This window comes from Antechinus flavipes, chromosome 2 (assembly GCF_016432865.1).
Source record: "Antechinus flavipes isolate AdamAnt ecotype Samford, QLD, Australia chromosome 2, AdamAnt_v2, whole genome shotgun sequence".
In the NCBI taxonomy this organism is placed as follows: Eukaryota; Metazoa; Chordata; class Mammalia; order Dasyuromorphia; family Dasyuridae; genus Antechinus; species Antechinus flavipes.
In genome coordinates this window covers 47,581,501-47,604,564 of record NC_067399.1, presented here as the reverse complement: position 1 = coordinate 47,604,564, position 23,064 = coordinate 47,581,501, and the positions used below count along the sequence as shown (strand labels likewise).

Genomic DNA, 23,064 nt, shown 5'->3' with positions numbered 1-23,064 from the left:
CCAAGGAGACTGAATATTTCTCCTCCAAAAGGGGGGGGGAATCAGGCCAGGTTTGAGGTTGCTGGCAGAGTCTGCACTCAGTTGTCTGTGATGAAAGCCTAGCTCATCCCCAAACCCACTACTGCAGTTTTCTGTGGTGCTTTTTTTTGTGTATGGAAGTTGTGATGGTTTGAGCATTGGGGCCAGATTCTAATCAAGATAGAGCTCCATCGTTAAGGTTTGATCTGATCAAAGTCTTTGGTGAAGGAAACTGAGCGAAATAGAACATTTTCCCCAACTCTCTAGTTATTCTCTTTCTTCTGGTTGTTTTATTTTAAATTTAATAGTGGAGTAAAAAATTGGAAACCCCAGATTTAGGGGAAGGAAAGAATCTGGGGAGGGGTACAAGGGTGGGGCTGTGATCTTATCCAAAATGGTCCCAGCTGCTTCTGGTTTCTTGTGGGGGTGGGGAGGAGAATAAAGCAGACACTGCCCCTCCATATACAAGCTAAACTGCTGTCATTAGTGGTTAAATGCTTCTTAAACTCTTCTCTCTTGCCTTTGACCACACACCCTTTCGTGGAAGAGGGAGTAGAGTATGGGAATGAGGAGGGTAATGGACTCCACCCAGTTGTCATGCCCAGCTGCACTACTAGGGGACAAGGAGTCCAAGCAACTGGAAGTAATTATAGGCTTCTCTGAACCCAAGGGTGTACCAGGGCTGATGGGGCAGGTTCTCTGTTACCTCAGCAGCTCTTCTCTGGCTAAGCCTTCTCAGACCTTTTCTGAGGACTACATAAAGAATGAGTAATTGAAATGGGTTTTGCCATTTAAAGGGATTCTCGACTGAAATAAATCCAGGAGCATACCAACTTGGTCTCCCCCAGTTATTGTCTCCCCCCACTCTGCTATAGAGGTCAAAAATCATAGCTTTCATTTTGGCCTGCTTTCTGGGGAGCCATGCTCTCCGTGTATGTGCCTGGCTGAAGGTATCCTAAAAGGCTCAGTGATGTTAAACATTTTTTCCTGTGAGGGTGGGAAGGGACTTAAACCTTTTTATTTTGACATAAAGAATTTAGGAAAGAAAATTGAGTTTTAAAAAGGTCTATATTAAAAGTTTTGTTTTTATAGATCACATTTGTCCATTACCCATTTTCACCAGTCTTGAAGATAATGAATTGTTTTTATTTCTCCCTAGTTTAAAAAAAAAAAAAAAACCTCCAAGTTTTCATCAGTTGTTTTCAGATGTTGATGTTTCTCTGTACTCCTAGTTGGGAGTTCTCTTCTCATAGAAACTTGGTTTTGTATCTTATTCAACAGTTTTATGTATTAGACTGAGGATGGAAGAGTTGAGTTCAGCCAAAATATCATTATGGGCTCACATTGTCAGAGGGGGCAAACAAGCATCCTCTGAATCTAGAAAATATGAGGGATCCTTTCATTAAGGATCTGAAAATACATAAACATATTTGATCTAATCAATATGTTGATTGATAAACTCCTCTGGGTCTCCTTTTGTGGGTAGTCTTAATAGTCTGTAGGGGTGACTGGGAGGTCTTAATTCAAAAGGCCTTTGATAAAAACACATGATTACAATATATGGGTAAGAAAAAGAAAACAACTTCTTCCAATGGGAGATACCTCTTTCTCACAATAGTTCACATCTTTTTTATTCTTTGATTCCCAAGGACACACAGACATCCTGTTGGACCAACTAGAGCCACAGCAAATGTTGAGCAGAGCCCCAGTAGCAGGAATCGACACCGGCAACCAGCAAAGAGTCAGAACCATAGTGGCTTGGCCAATGGCACAGGTGAGTTGTTGCATATAATAATTTACATTGACTTAGAAGGACAAACTTAATTGAGGCAAGGAATGTTCTATGATAGTTGTTTTTAGTATGTGCTTAAAAATCTAGCTTTGGAATGAACCAATGATAAGAAAAAAAGATGAAACAGAATTATTGTATAATTCATAGTAACAAGATGGTCTGGAATTAGAAGAAGGGTGAATCAATTCATTTTTCTCTTGATTTGCCTTCTTTCCAGTACTTAGAGAGAAAGTAGAGGCTTTTTCTCTTCTTTCTTCACATTTTATGTATATTATCCCTCATTCTTCCTCTGCTTTTATTTCTGAGGAAGAGATGACTCTTCTTGGCAAGACAATGTTCATCTGATTTGACTTCTCTAGAAACCTCCTCCATCAATCATTCCTCTCCTTTCTCCTCCCTCCCCCCCATCTTCATTTTCTCTCTGTCTACTGGCTCTTTTTTCCTTCCTGTCTCTCTTCATTCCAGTGTTGCCAAAAAAAAAAAAAAATCTTCCTAGAGCGTAGGTCTGACTATAAAATCTTTCAAATTTAAAGCCTGGCTCTAGCTTACTTTTCCAGACTTATTTGGCATTATTGACCTCATCATCTATGTTCCTGCCAAACCGACCTAGATTTGATGTTTGCTGTTCCTTGAAATTGGCATTCTATCTTCCACCCCTCTGCCATTGCACAGACTGTGGGCTTATGCAGAATGTTCTTCCTTATCACTTCTTCCTCTTATAATCCAATCCTTAGATTCTTTTAAGGGAAATATCTTTTATGGAAAGCTAATGATCTCTTAGTTGACAAATCCATTGTTCTTTTTTTTCAATCCTCATTTTTCTTGACCACTCTGCAACATTTTAAAAAAATAGCTTTTTATTTTTCCAATTACATGCAAAGATAGTTTTCATCATTTACCTTCGAAAAACCTTGGGTTCCAAATTTTTCTCCTTCTTCCCCTGCCCCCCCTTATGCCCAAAATAGCAAGCAATCTGATATAAGTTAAACATGTACAGTTCTTTTAAACATATTTCTGTATTCATCATGCTGCACAAGAAAAATCAAATCAAAAGGGAAAAAACACAAGAAAAAAAAACCAAGCAAACAACAGAACTACAACAAAAACGGTGAAAACACTTTGCTTCAATCCACATTCAGTCTCTATAGTTCTCTCTCTGGATGTGGATGGCATTTTCCATTCCAAGTTTATTGGAATTACCCTGAATCACTTTCATTGTTGAAAAGAGCCAAGTCCATCACAGTTGTTCATCACATAATCTTATTGTTTCTGTGTATAGTATTCTCGTGGTTCTACTCACTTCACTCAGCATCAGTTCATGGAAGTCTCTCCAGGCCACTCTGAAATCTTCCTGCTGATTGTTTCTTATAGAACAATAATATTGCATAATATTTAAACCATAACTTATCCAGCCATTCCCCACCTGATGGGCATTCACTCAGTTTCCAATTCTTTGCCACTATGAAAAGGGCTGCCATAAACATTTTTGCACATTCGAGTTCTTTCCCCTCATTTAGGATCTCTGGGATACAGACAAATAGTGACACTGCTGGATCAAAGAGTATGCACAGCTTTATAGCTCTTTGGATGTAGTTCCAAATTGCTCTCCAGAATGGTTGGATCTGTTCACAGTTCCACCAGCATTGTATCAGTGATCCAGTTTTTCCACATCCCTTCCAACATTTGTCATTTTCTTTTTCCTGTCATTTAAGCCAATCTGTCTCTCTGCAAACTTTGACGCTGTTGATCCTTTTCTTTTCCTTGATACTTTCTTCTCTTTAGGTCTTTATGACATACTACTCTCTGTTGTTTTCTTCCTGCTTATCTGACCACTCTTCTGTCTCCTTTGCTGTGTCCTCCTCCAAAAAACACTCTTTTAAGTGTAGGGGGACCTTAAGGGTTCTGTCCTGGATTCTCTTCTCTTCTGTTTCTATAATACTTGGTGATCTTATTAGCTCCGGTGGATTTAATTATCATCTCTATGTGAATGCTTCTCAAAGTTACCTTTCTTCTCCCAATCTCACAATCTAACATATCCTCCTCCTACCTTTCTAGACTTATACCTTATTCCCTGAAACATATTCTTTACTCTAGTGTTACTGGCCTCCTATCTTGTTCCATGAACAAGATATTCCATCTCTCAACTTTGAGCATTTTCTCTGGCTATCTTCCATGCCTGAAATACTCTTTCCTCTTTTATTCCTATTAATGACCTTCTTGGCTTCCATTACATCCCAACTCAAATTCTGTCTTCTGTAGAAAGCCTTTCTTCATCCCTCTTAATTCCAGTTTCTTTCTTCGTTAATTATTTCCTATTTATCTTGTATACAGCTTGCTTTGTGTATATTTGTTGGCATGTTGTCTCCCATTAGATTGTAAATTCCTTGAGGTCAGGGATCATCTCTGATCTTTAGCACAGCGCCTGGCACATAGTAGGTACTTAATAGATGTTTTGTTTTGAGGCAGTTGGGATTAAGTGACTTGCCCAGGGTCACACAGCTACTTACTTGTTTCTTGTGATACTCTCTTACTTGTGGTATTCTCTATAGGATATATTCTCGTTGAAGGCAAGAATTATTTTCATTTTTGTATCTGCAGTACCTTTTATTTATTGATCATTTATTAAATTTTGAATGAACACATTATTACATTACAACACATGATATATACACTGTATGAAACTAGACTAAAAGTTATTTTCCTTGCCACCCAAAATATTACAATGTAGAAGAGATATCAGCCAAATCTCTCCAACCACAGATAAAAGTTTCAAGGTGGTTTGTGCACCAGCTGACAAATTATTCCCTAAAAAACATTAGCGAGACAAGGTTCTTTTATTTTTTCTCCCTCCTTCCTTTCTTTCATTCTTTGGTTCCTTTTTATTTCTTCTTCTCTCTCATTTCACCCAATAGAAAGATAGGATTTTCCTTGAAATCATTATAGAGATTGTAGTCTCCCTACTATACCATGTCTGTATTAGGAAGAGAATGAAATGGAAGAGAAAGGAAGGAATGCAACAGTACTTTTTTTCCTTTTTTGGGGGTGGTGGTGAGTACTTGGGGAAGTAGTTTTCTCACGGTAGCCTGTGAACAGAAAGGATTTGGAGAGATCCAGATAAGGGGGCATTTATCTGGATCTTTGTGCTAAAGATTGAGCTGTGAAGGAAGACTTCTCAGGAAAAGTGGTATTTCCTTGTCTCCAGGAAATATTTTCTTTCTTTTAATAGTATTTTATTTTTCTAAATACATACAAAGACACTTTTCAACATTCATTTTTTTAAAACTCTGTGTTCTAAGTTTTTCTCCCTCTCTCCCCAAGACAGCAAGCAATCTGATATATATGCAATCCTTTAAACATATTTCTATATTTGTCATGTTGTGCAATCTGAAATCAGACTGAAAAGGTGGGAAAAGATCGTGAGAAAGAGAAAACAAACAAAAAGGTGAAAATATGCTTCAATCCTCATTCAGACTCCATAGTTCTCTCTCTGGATGCAATTGACATTTTCCATCTCTTTTCTTTTGGAATTGCCTTGAATCACCTCATTGTTGCAAAGAGCTAAGTCCATCACAATTGATCATCACATCATCATCATTTTATTGTTACTGTGTACAATGTTCTCTTGGTTCTGCTCACTGCACTCAGCATCTATTTATGTAAATCTTTTGAGGCTTTACTGAAATCAGCCTGCTCATCATTTCTTATAGAACAATAATAGCCCATTACATTCATATACCATAACTTATTCAGCCATTCTCCAACTGATGGGCAGCCACTCAATTCAAGAAATATTTTTTGCTGTGAAGAACCACATACAGAAGATATTCATTAAGGGAACCTTTTTCACTGAATTATAGCACACATGGGAAACATTTTGAAAGAGAAAATGGAGCAGCATTTCAAGTGTTTGTCATCTTGTCACAGCCAACAACTTTTCTACAAAAGAGAATTAGATAGATTGTATGAACACACATTATCTAAAGAAGGGGATTTTAATTCTTGGAGGGAAGAAATAATATAATAGTATACTGTTTTTCTGAAGACCTGAATTGCATGATTTTCAAGTTATTAAAAAATGCTACCTGAACTTTAAATGAGAGAAACCCTTGTTCTTCAGTGACTTACGTTACCCTGGTTCACACTGTATTAATTGTACTTCAGTCTAAAAAATCCAGATGGTGACTACCCTCTGTTTGTGTGTGTCTGAAAAGACCACTGTTTGACCAACCGTTGAAACACTGCACACACATTAAGAACCCAGGCTTACACAGAGAATTGGCAGGGTATCTCTGGGATCAGGAAGAAAGTTTCCAATTCCCATTACCTTTTGCAAATCATTTGAGTGTGTCCTAGTACTGAATGAACCTTCTGGTTCAAAAAACTACAAGATTTACTAACAATATGGAAGGAACATTGTGAAATACCCTAGATCTTAGAAATTCCAAGCTCTCCAATTGCTGCTGGTTTCAGCCATGCCCATTTAGTATCATTTAAGTATGATTATTAACATATGTTGGTTATTGGCTTTCTTTACTCTCTCCCCATGCCATATAGTAAGGCCATCTTATCTTCTCATTTTTTTGACTCCCTTTTCCCTATTTTCCTTCCAAATAATTTTTTCCTGTTATTTATTTAACAATCACCTTATTGAGTTCTGTCAACCAGTCAACAGATATATATTAACACCTTCTTTATATGGGACCCATTCATAATAAATATTAGCTGTGGTCCTTATCCTTAATCAGTTTCCAATCAGTTTGGAAAGAGAGCATAAATACATGAAAATTTAAATAAAAATATCTGATTAAATCATAGTATAAGACATGCCAAGGTAGTAAACACTTTTCTGACTGATGTAGACAGTCATTATCATGAATTCAGAAGAGATCTGTTGTATCAGGGGGCTTCTAGAAATAAGGAAGCTGCAGGAGAACATTCCAGATGAGAGAATCAGCTTGAGCAACACCACAGATTTCAGAAAGCCTTTGGGATAGGTAGTGATTCGTCTTGAGAGAGTATGGAGACGTAAGAGACAACCAGTTAGAAATAAGTTACTGATGCAGTTCCTGCTCTCAAGGATGTTCTGATCTTTTTAAAGAGACTTGATTTATCCACATGCAAAAAATTAGCACTGAAATGACTAAAAAATAACAAATGATGGTCTAAAATAAAGTGCCAAGTTGAATATTAACCACAACATATGGCATGGCAAGCAGATCTCCAAAACAAATTTACCTTTCTCTTCTTCTTTTTCTTTTTTAAAAAATTTTGTGAGAACTTTCATCCCCGAAGACCTGTAATTTAGCCTGATTGTTGTCTCCTCTCTGCTAGTTGAGGAAACTGAGGTGGATTTCAGTTCTACTCCCTACTAGCATGTTAGTATGAAGATTGTAATCTCTCTCATGTTTCTTAACGTGAATTTTATATCAGAGATAGTAAAATCAAAAGGCTCTTGAGAGGCTGAGTATCAGTGCTCTTAACCAAGCCCAAGCCATCCAGATAAAATTTAGACTGGCATAAATGTTTGGTTTGATTTGGTTTAGAGCATTGATTTCATTATTGTAAGTCACTTTCCTATTGAAGTTCCCTTCACCAGTGCAGATCAGCAGTCTTAGGTTTCTGGGGCACAGAGGTTGTCATTTTTTTTTTTTTAAACTTAATAGTACTTCCCCCAATTACATGTAAAGATAGTTTTCAACATTCATTTAAAAAAAAATATTTTGAATTCTAACTTTTTCTCCCTCCATCTTTTGCCTTCCCCCTCCCCAAGACAGCAAGTAATCTAATAGAGATTATACATGTTTATAATCATGTTAAACATATTTCCACATTAGCCATTTCTACATGAGGCGACATATTATAGTCACACAGCTGGTATATGTTTCAGAGTAACTTGAACCCAGGTTTTCAAACTCCAAGTCCAAAGCTTGCATGTCAATTTAACAGATCCATTACATGAGAACAGGAATATGGAGGCATGGTATGGCAGCAGTTCATGTGCAAAATCTTTGGGATTTTCATATACCATGAATATGCTGTGGGCCAACGTGATGTTGGTGGCTGGAAGTGCTTGTGTCTTTGACACACACCACCTGTATGTCCCTGATGGACACTGAACCATCCAGTGCCTCTTACTGCTTAGCAGTTCTTTGAGACTCTAAACTGCAGAGTAGGCCCCAGGCTACACTGGCAGAAGCAGTTTTCTCACTGAGAGTTCCTTGTATAAATGAAATAAGAGGTCCCATGTCCTTTAACCCCACAAAGTGCTTTGTATTCATACACTACATTGTTCTTTTTTTTTTACGTGATAATGATATTTCCTTCACATTTTAATAGTGCTTTGTAGTTACAAAGCATTTTCTACACATCTCATTCTAGCCGCACAGCAACATTGTATGATAAGTTTAATTATTAGATCCATATTATAGATCAGAGATCGGCAAACCGACCAAATCCAACCCATTGTCAAAATATGGTTTTTACATTTTAAAAATAATATTTAAATTTAAGTATTCAGATATTATTTGTAGTGTAAAGGATTGTTTAAATGTTACTTAAATGTGAAAAATAGTGCTTAAAATATATATAAACCATATTTAGCTTGTGGGTTGTACAGAAGCAGTTAGAGGGTCAGATTTGACCCTTGGGCCAATTTGCCAGATCTTATTTTAGAAAAAGAAACCTACTCTGAGAAGGTACTTTTGCAGATCACACAGTTAGGAAGTATAGGATATGGTACTTGAACCCAGACCTATTGAGGACAATTCCAGTGTTTCTTATACTATACCATACTGTTTCTAATTGAGAGAGCCAATGGAGTTGATCCTGGGAAGCACGGGTCCAACTTTGTTCCCATTTTGGGAGAATATTGTGTTTAGTTAGAGGTATCACCCTATGAAGGGGTCCTGTCAGAGGAGATCATATCCAGGGGAATGCCATGAGGTTGGTAGATTGTCTGGAATCCATGTTAGTTAAGGAACAATGGAAGAAACTGAGTGTGTTTAGTCTAGTGAAGGAAATTCTTAGGGGAGATGTGATCACTATCTTCAGATACTTGATGTGCTGTCATGGAGTGGAGGCAGCCTGCTTGGTTTTGTGTCTCAGAGTGGGACCACTGGGTAGAAGTTTCAAGAATCAGGTTTCAGTTTTAATTTAAGAAGAGAAATTTCTAACATTGAGAGCTGTCCAGCAATGGATGGGGGTTTCTTCTTATCACCACATTATTCAAATAGAAATGAAATGACTATTTTTCAGGGATTCTGGAAAAGGGATTTCTGTGCTTTTTGGGAGGTTGGAATGAATGACCTCTAAAGTTTCCTTCTGACCCGAGAATTATCTGATTCTATGCAGTATTCTGGTTAATAAGAGGGATCCTAAAAGTCTTGGAGAAATAAAACTTTAAAACTGTTCTGAGCCTTTTTGGGGGGATTTCCTGGAGAGAGTTATATACTCTCACATTCTACATGTAGGCTACTCATTTAGAATATTAAAGTACCCAAAAAACAGCCTCAGCTTAACTTTAAAACTTTATGAAATTTAGCCAATTTTATTTTTAGCAATTTTATCTTTGATTCAAGTGACATTTCAGGTTTCAGCACTCTTCAGTCCTGCCAGTGGCTTGAGATAAATTTCTGAATCTTGGAGCCTCAGTTTCCATTTTTCCTCAGTGAGAAATAATCTTTGCCTTTTCCCTTGAGTCCGATGTAAAAAACTGATAGCATAGAAGTCCAAAGCAGAGGGAGTGATGTCTTTTAGAAGCTGTTGTCACAAACCCGTTCTGTTAGCTAACAAGATAAGTACGGAGTAGTTATGGATAGGGGGTGAATTCTTAATCAGATAAGGAGTAGAGAGGATCACTAACCAGATATACTTGATAGCACTTTGAGGATTCCTTCTTTATTCTTTCTTCTCACTGACTTGGCCCCATTCTGGTCAAGTCGTCTTGAGAAAGTTGTTTTCAAGTTTCAGATGCTAGATAATTTTGATTAAATGAAATTTAAAATAAATTTGCATGAATAAAATTAATGTAACCCAACATAAGAAGGGAAAAGTTCACAGGAGGGAAAATTCTTTTAAAAGTTTGTATATTTCTGATAAGGTTCTATATCTAAGATATTCACATAATTAATAAAAAGCTGTGACTGAAAGCCATTTCCCAGTGTGTACTTGCCCAAAAGATATAAATGAACATTTCTCAAACGAATTGCAAATTAAAAGCTATATGAAAAAATGCTCTGAGTTACTAAGAGAAATGCAAATCAAAACTACTTTGAGGTTTCAGGTCACATAGCAAATTTGCAAAGATGACAGGATGAGAAGAGTCAGAATTGAAGGATTTTTCAGAAGGATGGGTATATGAGGGCATTGTTGGTAAAGCTGTGAATTGGTCCAACTCTTCTGGAAACCATTTTGGAATAATGGGAAGAATGCGATTAAAATATCCATACTCTTTTGACCTAGAGATTCTTGTATATCTACTTCAAGGTGGTCAGTGACAAGATGAGAGGCTTCATGTACACCAAAATATTATTAACATTTTTTGTACTAACAGTTGAAAACAAAGTATATATTCATGGATTGGAGAGTGGCTAACTAATTCTGGTTCACGAATGTAATGAAACATTACTGTCCTGTAAGAAATAAATACTATGATGATTACCGAGACAACAGGGAACTGAAAATAAAATGAAATAAGTGAAATCAGGAAAATCATGTATAGTGACTAGATCATGACAGCACAATTAAAACTGATAAAGCTTGACCCTGAAGAAGAGAGTTAACATATATACACATAGCATATGTATATTAGGTATTCATAATGAGATAATAGATGTAAAGCAAAGGTTTACTAAATACTTTGCAGATGTTGTCTGTTTGATCCTCACAATGACTGTGGAGGGAGGAGGGGCTGTTATCCTCAGTTTACAGTTTGGGAAACTGAAGCAAGTTGTGGTTAAGTGACCTGTCCAGAGTCAAATAGTTAGTGAGTGTCTGAGGCCAAATTTGAACTCAAAGTTAGGGATTTCAAATCTAGGTATCGCCATGAGAAGATTCTAGATACTTCTTTCTGTTTCTGTATAAGTGGAACAACACTATGTAATGCCAGGCTTTTGAAATATATTGGTTTTTGAGAAATTTTTTTCTTCCTCCTTTTTGGGTTCTTTATTGTAAAAGATGGACCCCCTGAGAGGGATAGGGGAAAGAAAAGCAATGGGAAATATAAGTGATTTTAAAAAATTATCAATAAAAATTATTTTAACAATAAAAAAGATAAGTACAAAGCAAGTTATTTGGGCCTACAGACTCTACACTGGTTTTGCTGCCTTTTACTAGGAGCGGCCTCTCGTTATGGTGGTAATGTCTGTTCTTTCTTGCTGTCCTTTCACTGGATTAAATTAACAGAAGCATTTATCCATATCAGTCTACTAGACACATCCTTATAAAAACCTAAAAAAAAGCATCACAGAGGGTTGGTGGTGGCTTCAGTTTATTTGAGACTCTCTGCCTGGATTCTTTTAAGGCCCTGGGTATGTGTTCATGTCAGTTTTAGAACATGTGTTCTAAGTTGATAAACTTAGATAAAATTAGATAAATTAACAGTGTGTGTTAAATTGATAAATATATCATTGCTGCTGCTTTCAACAGTATGAGAATATTCTAGGTTCTTGTAGCAGAGAAAAAACAAGTTTAGCTTGAGGTAAAAACTTAGGGACTCTGACTAAAAAGCAGCTAGTTGATCCACTGAGTTTCTGTACTTTTCAGTGAATGGAGAATCTGCAGCAGTCACTGATGCTGAAGAGCGGCCTGTGGTTGGTGTGACATCTCCCCCTGCTGCAGTGTCAAGTGTTACCCCTAACCCTGGGACTACCTCTCTCCCGGCCACGGCAGAACCTAGGGAAGGACAGGAGCCGACTTCTAGCGTGGGTGCGGCGCAGCCCCTTGTAGCAGCACCAGCTTCAGAAACGCTGCCTCCTGGGTGAGTTGTCTCCACTCTGGGTGTAGTCCATCCCTTCCAGTGGCTCCCTCACTAATGTGGGCATCAACAGCTTTCCCTGTGGGCAGGAAGAGCTGCAGGTAGTCCCTGGCCTGCTGGACAAGATGGCCTCGGAATCTGTCACCTAGAGGGAACGAAAGGAAGGCGACCTTTTTTCACATTTTGAAGGAAATCTTTAACTTGAGAACATGGCTTTTATAAAGAATAAGAAAGCTTACTTGGTGGGCCCTTTGCCTAGTCTTCCCTCCTAAAAGAAATTTGGGAAAGAGCATTTCTCCCCCCTTAGAATTTAATACTTTTTTCAATTACATGTAAAAATTTTCAGTATTTGTTTTTGTAAATATTGAATTCCAAATTCTCTTCATGTTCCCTCCTCTGCTTCCTTATTGAGAAGGCAAGCAATTTGATATAATTTATACATATATAGACATGCAAAACATATTTCCATATTAGTCATCTTGTAAAAGAAAACACAAAAAAGAAAAATCAATTTTTTCTTTTTGCTATTATACACTTTAATCATGAAGTCTTTCAAGATTCTTTTACTTTTTAGTGATTTGCTCACTCTTTATCTAGGTGAAACAAACATTTTATATAAAGGAAACAAAGCATTACTCCCACTTGTTTTCCAGTACTTTTCACAACCTCCCTGGTTATTTAGTATGTTTTCTTAGAAACAGTTTGTTGGATATGTTTAAAAATTCAATAACTGAAAATTCTTGTGAAGGTAAAAAAGATTAACAATTCCTTTAACATTCCTACATATAGGAATATTAAAGGAAAATAAATACTAATGGTAATATTCCAATATTCATATAAGTTTGTAAAAAATAAAATAAAAGAAGCTTCTTTTTGTCCTGGTTTTGCAAATAAATGGCTTTTGATGAATGCAAACTCAATATACTTTTCTAAATATACTTCTTCCCGCTGTTCTCCTCTCAACTTCTGTGCCCTCTTTGTTCCTTTTTAGTGACTGTCCTAGATAGATAAGAATATGGATTAAGCCATAGAGCTGAGTGCCCACCTGATTTAAAATCTTAAGATAGGATATATTTTCCTCTTTATATTTTTCCCCTGTGGTTAACTCTAGATACAGTGCTGGGCTGATAGGTTTTTTTTTTTAATTCCATTTTTTAAAAAATAACTTTTTATTTTCAAAGTCCATGCAAAGATGTTTTCAGCATTCATCCTTGCAAAACCTTGTGTTCCAAATTTTTTCTCCGTCCCTTCTCCCAATCCCTCCCCTAGACTTCAAATAATCCAATGGGTTAAACACATGCAATTCTTCTCTCAAACATATTTCCACATTTATCATGTTGTACAAGAAAAATCAGATCAAAAAGGAAAAAAATGAGAAAGGAAAAAAAAATCAAGCAAACAACAAAAAAAGATAAAAATATTATATTGTGATCCACACTTGTTCCCCCTAGTCCTCTCTCTGGATGCAGATGGCTCTTTCCATCACAAGTCTATTAGAACTGGCCTGAACGACCTCATTGTTGAATAGAGCCAAATCCATTGCAGTTGATCATCATATAATCTTTTTATTGCTGTGTTCTCTTGGTTCTGCTCATTCACTTAGCATCAGTTCATGTAAGTCTCTCCAGGCCTTTCTGAAATCATCCTGCTGATTGTTTCTTACAGAACAATAATATTCTATAATATTAATATACCATAACTTATTCAGTCATTCTCCAGCTGATCAACATTCACTCAGTTTCCAATTTCTTGCACTACAAAGAGGGCTGCCACAAACATTTTTGCCCATGTGGGTCCCTTTCCCTCCTTTAAGATCTTTTTGGGTTACAGACCAGGAGAGATACTGCTGGGTCAAAGGGTATGCACAGTTTTATATTCCTTTGGACAGAGCCCCAAATTGCTCTCCAAAGTGATCGGATCATTTCATAACTCTACCAGCAATGTATTAGCGTCCCAGTTTTCCTACATCCCTTCCAACATTCATCATTATCTTTTTCTGTCATCTTAGCCAATCTGAGAAGTGTATAGTAGTACCTCAGATTTAATTTGCATTTCTCAAATCAATAGTGATTTAGAACATTTAGAAAAATCAAATTTTAAAAAGTATTCTTAGAGCCACATTCAGACGCCATCTGTTCTTTCTGCATGGATAGCATTTTTCATCACGAGTTCTCAGAATTGATTGAACATATTGTAGTATACCAGATAGTGAAATAATATAGTATTCCTTTTATCCTTAAAAAATGACAAATGTGAGGAGTAATCATGGGTTCTTCCTTTTATATATTGCTTTTAATATTTGGAAAATAATTCTTCTCAAAAGAACACTGTGAAGTAGACATGGGACACAAGCAAGATAACAGGAAGCAAGGTTTCTTAAAAACTAGTAGTTTTCAGAGTTGGGACTTAAATACATACCTGTATGGTCTCGATTTCAGTGCCTCAGCCTCATGCCTCCCTATAAATATATAGGGAAGAGTATTAGAAGAATGTGTAGGTCAGAAAAACCTGGGAGCGTGCTCCCTTTGAGAGAGACTGGCATGGAGTCTCTTAATGATCCTGGAGTGAAACATCTCACACACACACACACACACACACACACACACACACACACAGAGGATTAAGGCAGAGTGCAGCAACCACAACCATAGAGCTCCTTTGGAGAATTTTATTTTTTCAGAGTGATGTTAATTAGTGGCACAGTGGATAAAATGCCAGGCCTGGAGTCAAGAAGACATTTTCCTGAGTTCAGATTCCGCCTCAGACTCTTACTGGCTGTGTGACTCTGAATAAGTCCTTCACCTTGCTTGCCTCAGTTTCCTCATCTGTAAAGTGTGTTGGAGAGGGAAATGGCAAACCACTGTAGTTTTTCTGCCAAGAAGACCCCAGGTTATGAAGCGTCCGACACAACTGGAAATGAACGAACAACTGAATTTTAAGCTTGAAAGGAAAATAGGAAGAATGTGTCACTTTTCTCTGAGTGCATACCCTGTTGTGGTGTCTCCCGTCGATTCCTTTTAAACTCTCTTTAAGAACATAGAGTTTCAATTCTATCCGCATTGAATGTTGTAGCTCTTTTTTTTTTTTTTTTCTAATACCTGGATCCTAGGAGGTGCGAGCTGACAGCCTTGAAGGATGGACTTAATAACAGGCATGGAAAAGTTTTTGTGGCTCGTGTCTGCTTGTGTCCTGTCGCTCCCCACTGGGCCGGTCCCTCTTGTGGGGAGGAATGCCTGAGAATCCTTGTGTAATCTTTCATTTCACATCTGCATTCTAATCTGGGAGCAAGAAGGCCGTTTCAGGGGAAAATAGTGGTCTGTGTTCCCTGTGAGCTGTTTGTTTTCCTTTTGCTAACGCTGCTGCCTGGAAGATCGGGGCTTCACTCGTGTGTCCGTCACAGGTAATTAGGGGGAACAGCTCAGTGTGTCTTTGTGTGGAGTGTGTGTGAGGGTTACTGTTCTCTGGGGTTGGACGCTTCCTGTTTCCAGTCAGCTCCGAAAAAAGCTTTCTTTATCCCTGTTCTGGCTCCGGGGCTGTGTGCCCTCCTCCCCCTCCTGCTGCCGGCCGGGCTTCTTGTCCCAGGGCCCGGCTCTTCTCCCGAAGCTGTTTGGAGGATGGCCACATCTCTGCGGCCAGCTTCCTAGGTCGAGGTACCTTTGATCCCAAGCATGGCTGTTGGAGGTGTCTCTCAGGATGCTCTTCAGGCCAGATCTGCATCTCTACCCCAGTGTATCGAGAGTTTGGATGATTGGCTGGTCATTCCCAGCCCTGTGGGTTGTTCTCATGCCAATTGTCGCTTAGGGTCATTTCTGTCCATATGAGAGAAGAGCATGGAAGAAGCAGAATTAGCGCTATTTGTTTAGAGGAAGACAAAACTCAAAGGAAGCTCGTGTGTCAGGGATCTTCAGGTCGGACAGCCGCCTCCTCCTTGCCTGCTCCTTTGGGTTTCAGCATTGCAGACCATACAGATTATTAATTGGTTCCCTATATTGGGACATCCCTCATACATGTCAAGTACTTTGCTATCTCTGCTTCCTTGTGCAAGGGCATTCCTCGTACATGGTGCCATTGCCTGATTGTTCTCTGAAAATGCCCTAGGTCATGTGCTGCTTCCATGAAGCCTCCGCTGTCCTTCCTTCTGCTTGCCTCAGGCAGACAAAAAGGATCTTTCCAGACACTTCCTAATGCCCTGTTTAGTGCCTCTCACTTCTCAGATTCTATTACAGATCCTAGTCATGACATATTTGATTTGTATCATATCCCTTCTGCCAGATTGTGTGCTCTATAAGGGCAGGGTGCCCGCCTCACGAACTGAAGTATCATCCAGTGCTTATGGACCAGGTTCTTCTAGCTTGGTAGGTTCTCAGTACAGTAATTGAATGCTTGCATAAGTCAGTGATGGTTTTAAGCTGTCATTCACTGAAGCTTGTCAAAAACCACGGTTTTCAGGCTTTTTCTTTAATGAAAACAGGACATTCATCCCTTTCTGATTGGCTTCTCCACCCTTTAGATCCCAGTCATTTGACTGATGTTACATTCATTTTTTCATTGCTAAATCTATGGCCTTTTCCTAATTTTTATTCTGATTTCTTTACAGCTTTTGACTCCCTATTCTTACATGTTCCATGGCCTTTTCCTAATTTTTATTCTATCTGACTTCTTGACAGCTTTTGACTCCTCATCCTTATATGTTCCATGACCTTTTTCTAATTTTTATTCTATTTGATTTCTTTACAGCTTTTGACTCCTTATTTTTGTTCTATGGCCTTTTTCTCATTTTTATTCTATATGACTTTACAGCTTTTGATTCTCTTTTCTTAGATATTCCATGGTCTTTTCCTAATTTTTATTGTGACTTCTTCATAGCTTTTGACTCCTTATTCTTAGATAATTGATCCTCTCTTTGCTTCTATGACATTATTCTCTCCTAGTTCTTTTTCTTGCTGCCTGACTGTTTGTTATTTGTCTTCTTCCCTGACTCATCACTCATTTCTCCCCAGCTTACTCTTGGACTTCTGTTCTGGGTCTTATTCTCTTGGCAATCTTATCAGCTCTCAGGAGTTCTTTTATCATTTCTGTGTCACTTACTCTTTGTATATATATAAATAAAGTGCTAATCTCACTTCTGTACTCTGGTTCAGCACCTACTTTTAAAATATCTCTACCTGGATGTCTTATTGGCATCTCAAACTGAATATGGCCAAATCGAAACTCATTACATTTTCTTGCCTCCATATTTCCTGTTGGAACCTTCCTCCATAGTTATTTATTTTTCTTGAGAACATGACTATTCTTCTGGTCACCCAGGTTTCATCTTCTAAGTCAGCCCTGGCTCTTCCCTCCTCACACCCCTTCCTACTCAAGCAGTTGCCCAATTCTCTCTACAGCATTTCTTGCATCCATCTTGTATCACTGCTACCCTCACTTAGAGACCCATCATCTCTAGTTTGGACCATTGGTATGACTGACTAATTATCTGCTTCTATCGGTCCTCTGTCTAAGCCATCTTCTACACAGATTCCAAATTAGCTGTCCCAAGATACAGATCTGCTCATGTCATTCCCCTGCTCAAAAATCTTTAGTGTCTTTCTGGTTCCAGTAGGATAAGTGAAAAAACTCCTCAGCTTTGCAGATGAACCCTGCCCAGCCTGCCTTCTCTCTTCCATTGCCCATTATGCTCCCTGTGTCAGTCAGGGCTAATAACATCACTTGTAGCCTCTTATTTCTCCCCATTTATATAGACCATTTTTTATTTCTGGAATAGGAATTATGGGTCAAAGTTTCAAAGAGGCAGATTTCTTTTCAGGGCAAAGAAAAAATTCCTAATAATTAGTGCTATTCAAAAGTGGAATATGCTGTCATGGCAGACAGTAGGTTCTCTTTCAGTGGAAACTATTGAGGGATGGGTAGTACTACTTAAGTTAATTTATGAGATCTCCTACCACCCTAAACCAAGGTTGTTCCAGCTTCTCAGTGTTCTTCCAAAAATTTAGTATCATGTAGCCTGACTACAGGAGAACACTGCAGAACTATCACTTTTTTTTCTGAATGCTAAAACTTTTTTTTAAAATAATTTTTTATTATAGCTTTTTATTTACAAGATATATGCATGGGTAACTCTTCAACATTAGCAGTTGCAAAACCTTTTGCTCCAACTCTTCCCCTCCTTCTACTCTCCCTTTCCCCCTCCCCCCCTCCTCCTCATGGCAGGTAGACTAATACCTGTTAAATATGTTTAAGTATATGTTGAATACAATATATGTATACATGTCCATAGAGTTATTTTGCTGCACAAGAAGAATCAAGACTTTGAAATAGTGTACCATTAAGGAAATCAAAGGAAGGAGGACTTGTGAAGGAAATCAAAAATGCAGGTGGACAAAAATAGAAGGATTGGGAATTCTATGTAGTGGTTCACATTCATCTCCCTGAGTTCTTTCGTTGGGTGTAGCTGGTTCAATTCATTACTGTTCAATTGGAACTGATTTGTTTCATCTCATTGTTGAAGAGAGTGTCCATCAGATTTGATCATCATATAGTATTGTTGTTGAAGTATATAACGATCTCCTGGTCCTGCTCATTTCCCTCAGCATCAGTTCCTGTAAGTCTCTCCAGGTCTTTTTGAAATCATCCTGCTGGTCGTTTCTTACAGAACAATAATATTTCATAACATTCATATACCACAATTTATTCAGCCATTTTCCAATTGATGCATCCACTCAATTTCCAGTTTCTGGCCACTACAAAAAGGGCTGCCACAAACATTCTTGCACTTACAGATCCCTTTTCCTTCTTTTAAGATCTCTTTGGGATAGAATACTGCTTTGGGAATAGAAATACTGCTGGATCAAAGAATATGCACAGTTTGATAACTTTTTGAGCATAGTTCCAAATGGCTGGATGTGTTCACAATTCTACCAACTATGTATCAGTGTCCCTGTTTTCCCACAGCCCCTTCAACATTCCGCATTATCTTTCCCTGTCATTCTAGCCAATCTGACAAGTGTATAGTGGTATCTCAGAGTTGTTTTAATTTGCATTTCTCTGACTAATCATGACTTGGAGCATCTTTTCATGTGGCTAGAAATAGTTTCAATTTCTTTGTCTGAGAATTGTCTGTTCATATCCTTTGACCATTTATCAATTGGAGAATGGCTAGATTTCTTATAAATTAGAGTCAGTTCTCTATATATTTTGGAAATGAGGCCTTTATCAGAACCATTGACTATAAAAATGTTTTCCCAATTTATTGCTTCCCTTCTAATCTTGTCTGCATTAGTTTTGTTTGTACAAAAACTTTTCAATTAGATAAAATCAAAATTTTCTATTTTGTGGATCAATAATGATTTCTAGTTCTTCTTTGGTCATGAATTCTTTCCTCCTCCACAGGTCTGAGAGGTAAACTATCCTATGTTCTTCTAATTTATTTATAATCTCATTCTTTATGCCTAGGTCATGAACCCATTTTGATCTTATCTTTGTGTATGGTGTTGTGTGGGTCCATGCCTAGTTTCTGCCAAACTAATTTCCAATTTTCCCAGCAGTTTTTGTCAAACAGTGAATTCTTATCCCCAAAGCTGGGGTCTTTGGGTTTGTCAAACACTAGATTATTAAAGTTATTGACTGTTCTGTTTTTTTAATCTAACCTATTCCAATGATCAACTAGTCTATTTCTTAGCCCATACAAAATGGTTTTGGTAACCGCTGCTTTTTAATATAATTTTAGATCTGGTACAGCTAGGCCACCTTCATTTGATTTTTTTTTTCACTAATTCCCTTGAAATTCTTGACCTTTTGTTTTTTCATATGAACTATGTTGTTATTTTTTCTAGGTCATTAAAATAGTTTTTTGGGAATCTGGTATAGCGCTAAATAGATAAATCAGTTTAGGTAGTATTATCATATTTATTATATTTTCTCACCCTATCCAAGAGCATTTAATATTTTCCCAAGGTGGTTAGATCTGATTTTATCTGTGTGGAAAGTGTTTTGTAGTTTTGCTCTAGATTCCCAAATATTTTATACTATCAGTAATTACTTTAAATGGAATTTCTCTTTGTAACTGTTGGATTTTGTTAGTGATATATAAGAATGCTGATGACTTATATGAATTTATTTTGTATCCTACAACTTTGCTAAAGGTGTGGATTATTTCTAATAGCTTTTTAGTAGAATCTCTGGGATTCTCTAAGTATACCATCATATCATCAGCAAAGAATGATAATTTGGTTTCCTTTGATCTCTAATTCCTTTGATCTCTTTCTTAATTCTTATTGCCGAAGCTAGCATTTCTAATACAATATTGAATAGTAATGATGATAGTGGGCAGCAACATTGTTGCACTCCTGATCTTATTGGGAATGGTTCCAGTTTATCCCCATTACATATGTTTACTGATGGTTTTAAATAGATGCTACTGATTATTTTAAGGAAAAGTCCATTTATTCCTAATCTCTCAAGTGTTTTTAATAGGAATGGATATTGGATTTCATTAAATGCTTTTTCTTCATCTATTGAGATGGTCATATGGTTTTTGTTAATTTGGTTATTGATATTGTCAATTAAACTTAATAGTTTTTCTTATATTGAACTAGCCCTGCATTCCTGGTATAAATCCTATTTATACCTGGTATAAATACTCATGGTGTATTACTTGGAAATGATTTTCTGTAGTCTTTTTGCTAATATTTTATTTAAGATTTTAACATCAGTATTCATTAGGGAGATTGGTCTATAATTTTTTTCTCTGTTTTCAACCTACGTGGATTAGGTATCAATACCATGTCTGTGTCATAAAAGGTATTTGGTACCTTCCCCTATTTTTTTCAAATAGTTTATATAGCATTGGGGCTAATTGTTATTTAAATGTTTGGTAGAATTCACATGTAAATCCATCTGTTCCTGGGGATTTTTTCTTAGGGAGTTGATTAATAGCTTGTTCTGTTTCTTTTTCTGAAATGGGACTATATTTAAGCAATTTACTTCCTCCTCTGTTAATCTGGGAAGCCTATATTTTTGGAGGTAGTCATCCATTTCACTTAGGTTATCAAATTTATTGGCATAAAGTTGGGCAAAGTAAGTCCTTATTATTGCTCTGATTTCCTCTTCATTGGTGGAAGGTTCTCCCTTTTCATTTTTAAGACTAACAATTTGATTTTCTTCTTTCCTTTTTCTAATCAGATTTACCAGAGGTTTATCTATTTTATTGGTTTTTTCATAAAACCAACTCTTAGTTTTATTTATTAATTCAATAGTTTTTTATTTTCAATATTATTAATTTCTCCTTTTAATTTTAGAATTTCAAATTTAGTATTTGATTGAGAGTTTTTAATTTGGTCTTTTTCTAGCTTTTTAAATTGCAAGTCCAACTGAATGCTGAAACTTTTAAAAAATTATTGTTATTAAAACTTTTTTCAAAACATATGCATGGATAATTTTCAGTGTTCATCCTTGAAAAACTTGCGTTCCAAATTTTTTCCCTTCTTTCCTCCCACTCCTCCTCTAATGGCAAGTAATCCAATATATGTTAAACATGAAATTCTTCTATACATATTTTTACATTTATCACGCTGCACAAGAAAAAAATCAGATCAAAAAAGAAAAAAAATGAGAAAGAAAACAAAATATAAGTAAACAAAAAGAGTGAAATTGCTTGTGATCCATACTCAGTTCCCATAGTCCTCTCTATTGAAAAGAACCACATCCATCAGAATTGATCATCACATAATCTTGTTGACATGTACAATGATCTCCTGGTTCTAACTTACTTCACTTAAGTGTTGAAACTTTTTTTTTTGGTTTACATAAATTCTTTTTTTCTCTATTAAAGCTTTTATTTTTCAAAACATATGCTTAGACAATTCTTCAACATTAGCCCTTGCAAAACCTTGCATGCCAATTCCCCCCCTCCTTCCCTCACACCCTCCCTAGATGGCAAGTAGTCCAATATATATTAAACATGGTAGAAATATATGTTAAATCCAATATAAATCCAATATTGGATTTGCATATATTTGTACTTGTATAAATATGTATATTTTTGTATATATTTGTACAATTTGTATGTGATTTATACAAATTGTATATAATTTATATAATTATCATAATGCTTAAATTCTTAAAAACACACTGAGATCACATTCGATTTTTCAGCTTCTACATAACACTGTTATCTTAGTGAGCTTGCAGCTGGCTAAAACATCATGATATTTTCAAATGAACTGTCTATTATCTTACAGTTCTTCCTCCATCTATTGATGAAATGGATCGATACCTATAAAAATATGAAATGCCCCAACTAACAAAAGTTAGTCCTTGAGCATTTATTAAGTACTTACTTTGTGCCAGGTACTACATGTAACACTGAGGATGTGAAGAAAGGCAAGACAAGAAAGAAATCACTCTTAGAGAAGTTGAGAGAGCTATAATTAAATACCCATGGGAATAATTCTTTAGGTTCACATAAATTTGTAATTAAATTTTTATACATTTGAAGAATAAATAATTTCTGTGCTACATCAATAGTTGGTCTGATTCTCAGCCGGCAACTTAACAAGAGTTGGGAGAGTCTAGGTTCAGATCCTGCCTTAGATGCTGATCCGCTGGGCAATCTTGGTCAGATTGCCTGGCTTTGTAGCACCTTGGCTTCCTCATCTACAAAAGGGGGGCTCCCCACCTCAGGCCCTCCCTCCCAGCTCTAAACCTTCAACTCCCTGCTTTAGGAGTCCTGGTTGTGTTCCCTTGCTGCTTCTTGGGTATCTTCTTTGCTTACTGGGTTTTTATTTCCTTTCCCCGATGGTCTTGTTATTTTTGTGGCTAGAGTGATCCAGTTTCACTTTTAATAACTACAGTAATAAAAATTGTTATTTTAAAGTTGGCAGAAATCATTCCATATTTGAGAATTTATGGAAATGTGATGATCATTTTCACAGTCACCCTGTGAGGTGATTGCCATGAGGGTTATTCTCTTCCTTTTACAGATAAGGAAACTGAGGCCCACAGAAGCAGATAACTTACCAAGTCTTCACTAGTGCTAACTAAGCTTGAAATGGAGGTTTTTCTTGCTTGCCACACTTAGTCACCCGATGTTCAGTTTTCTTGTTTCCGGCGTGACTTCTCCAGCTGAGTGCCCCTGCATTGCTCCAAGCTCACATCCAAACTTGCCTCTGTACTTTCTCCCTCCTGATTTCCCAATTTCTGGAGATGGTACCACTGTCATTGCACTCACTCAGGCTGGAAACCTAGCAATCTTCAGTACCTTTGCTTCCTTTCACCCACCAGA

At 37.0% G+C, this 23,064-nt stretch overlaps 1 protein-coding gene across 2 annotated transcripts in view; it reads left to right on the top strand.

The window, feature by feature from the left end:
- The window catches only part of WWP2 (WW domain containing E3 ubiquitin protein ligase 2), a 125,564-nt gene that overhangs the window by 54,183 nt on the left and 48,317 nt on the right, over positions 1-23,064 (top strand). For both annotated transcript variants that reach the window (XM_051974702.1, XM_051974701.1), the window contains 2 exons: positions 1,668-1,792; positions 11,573-11,786. In XM_051974702.1, the coding sequence (XP_051830662.1) occupies positions 1,668-1,792; positions 11,573-11,786 (339 nt within the window). The remainder of the gene's footprint in view (positions 1-1,667; positions 1,793-11,572; positions 11,787-23,064) is intronic.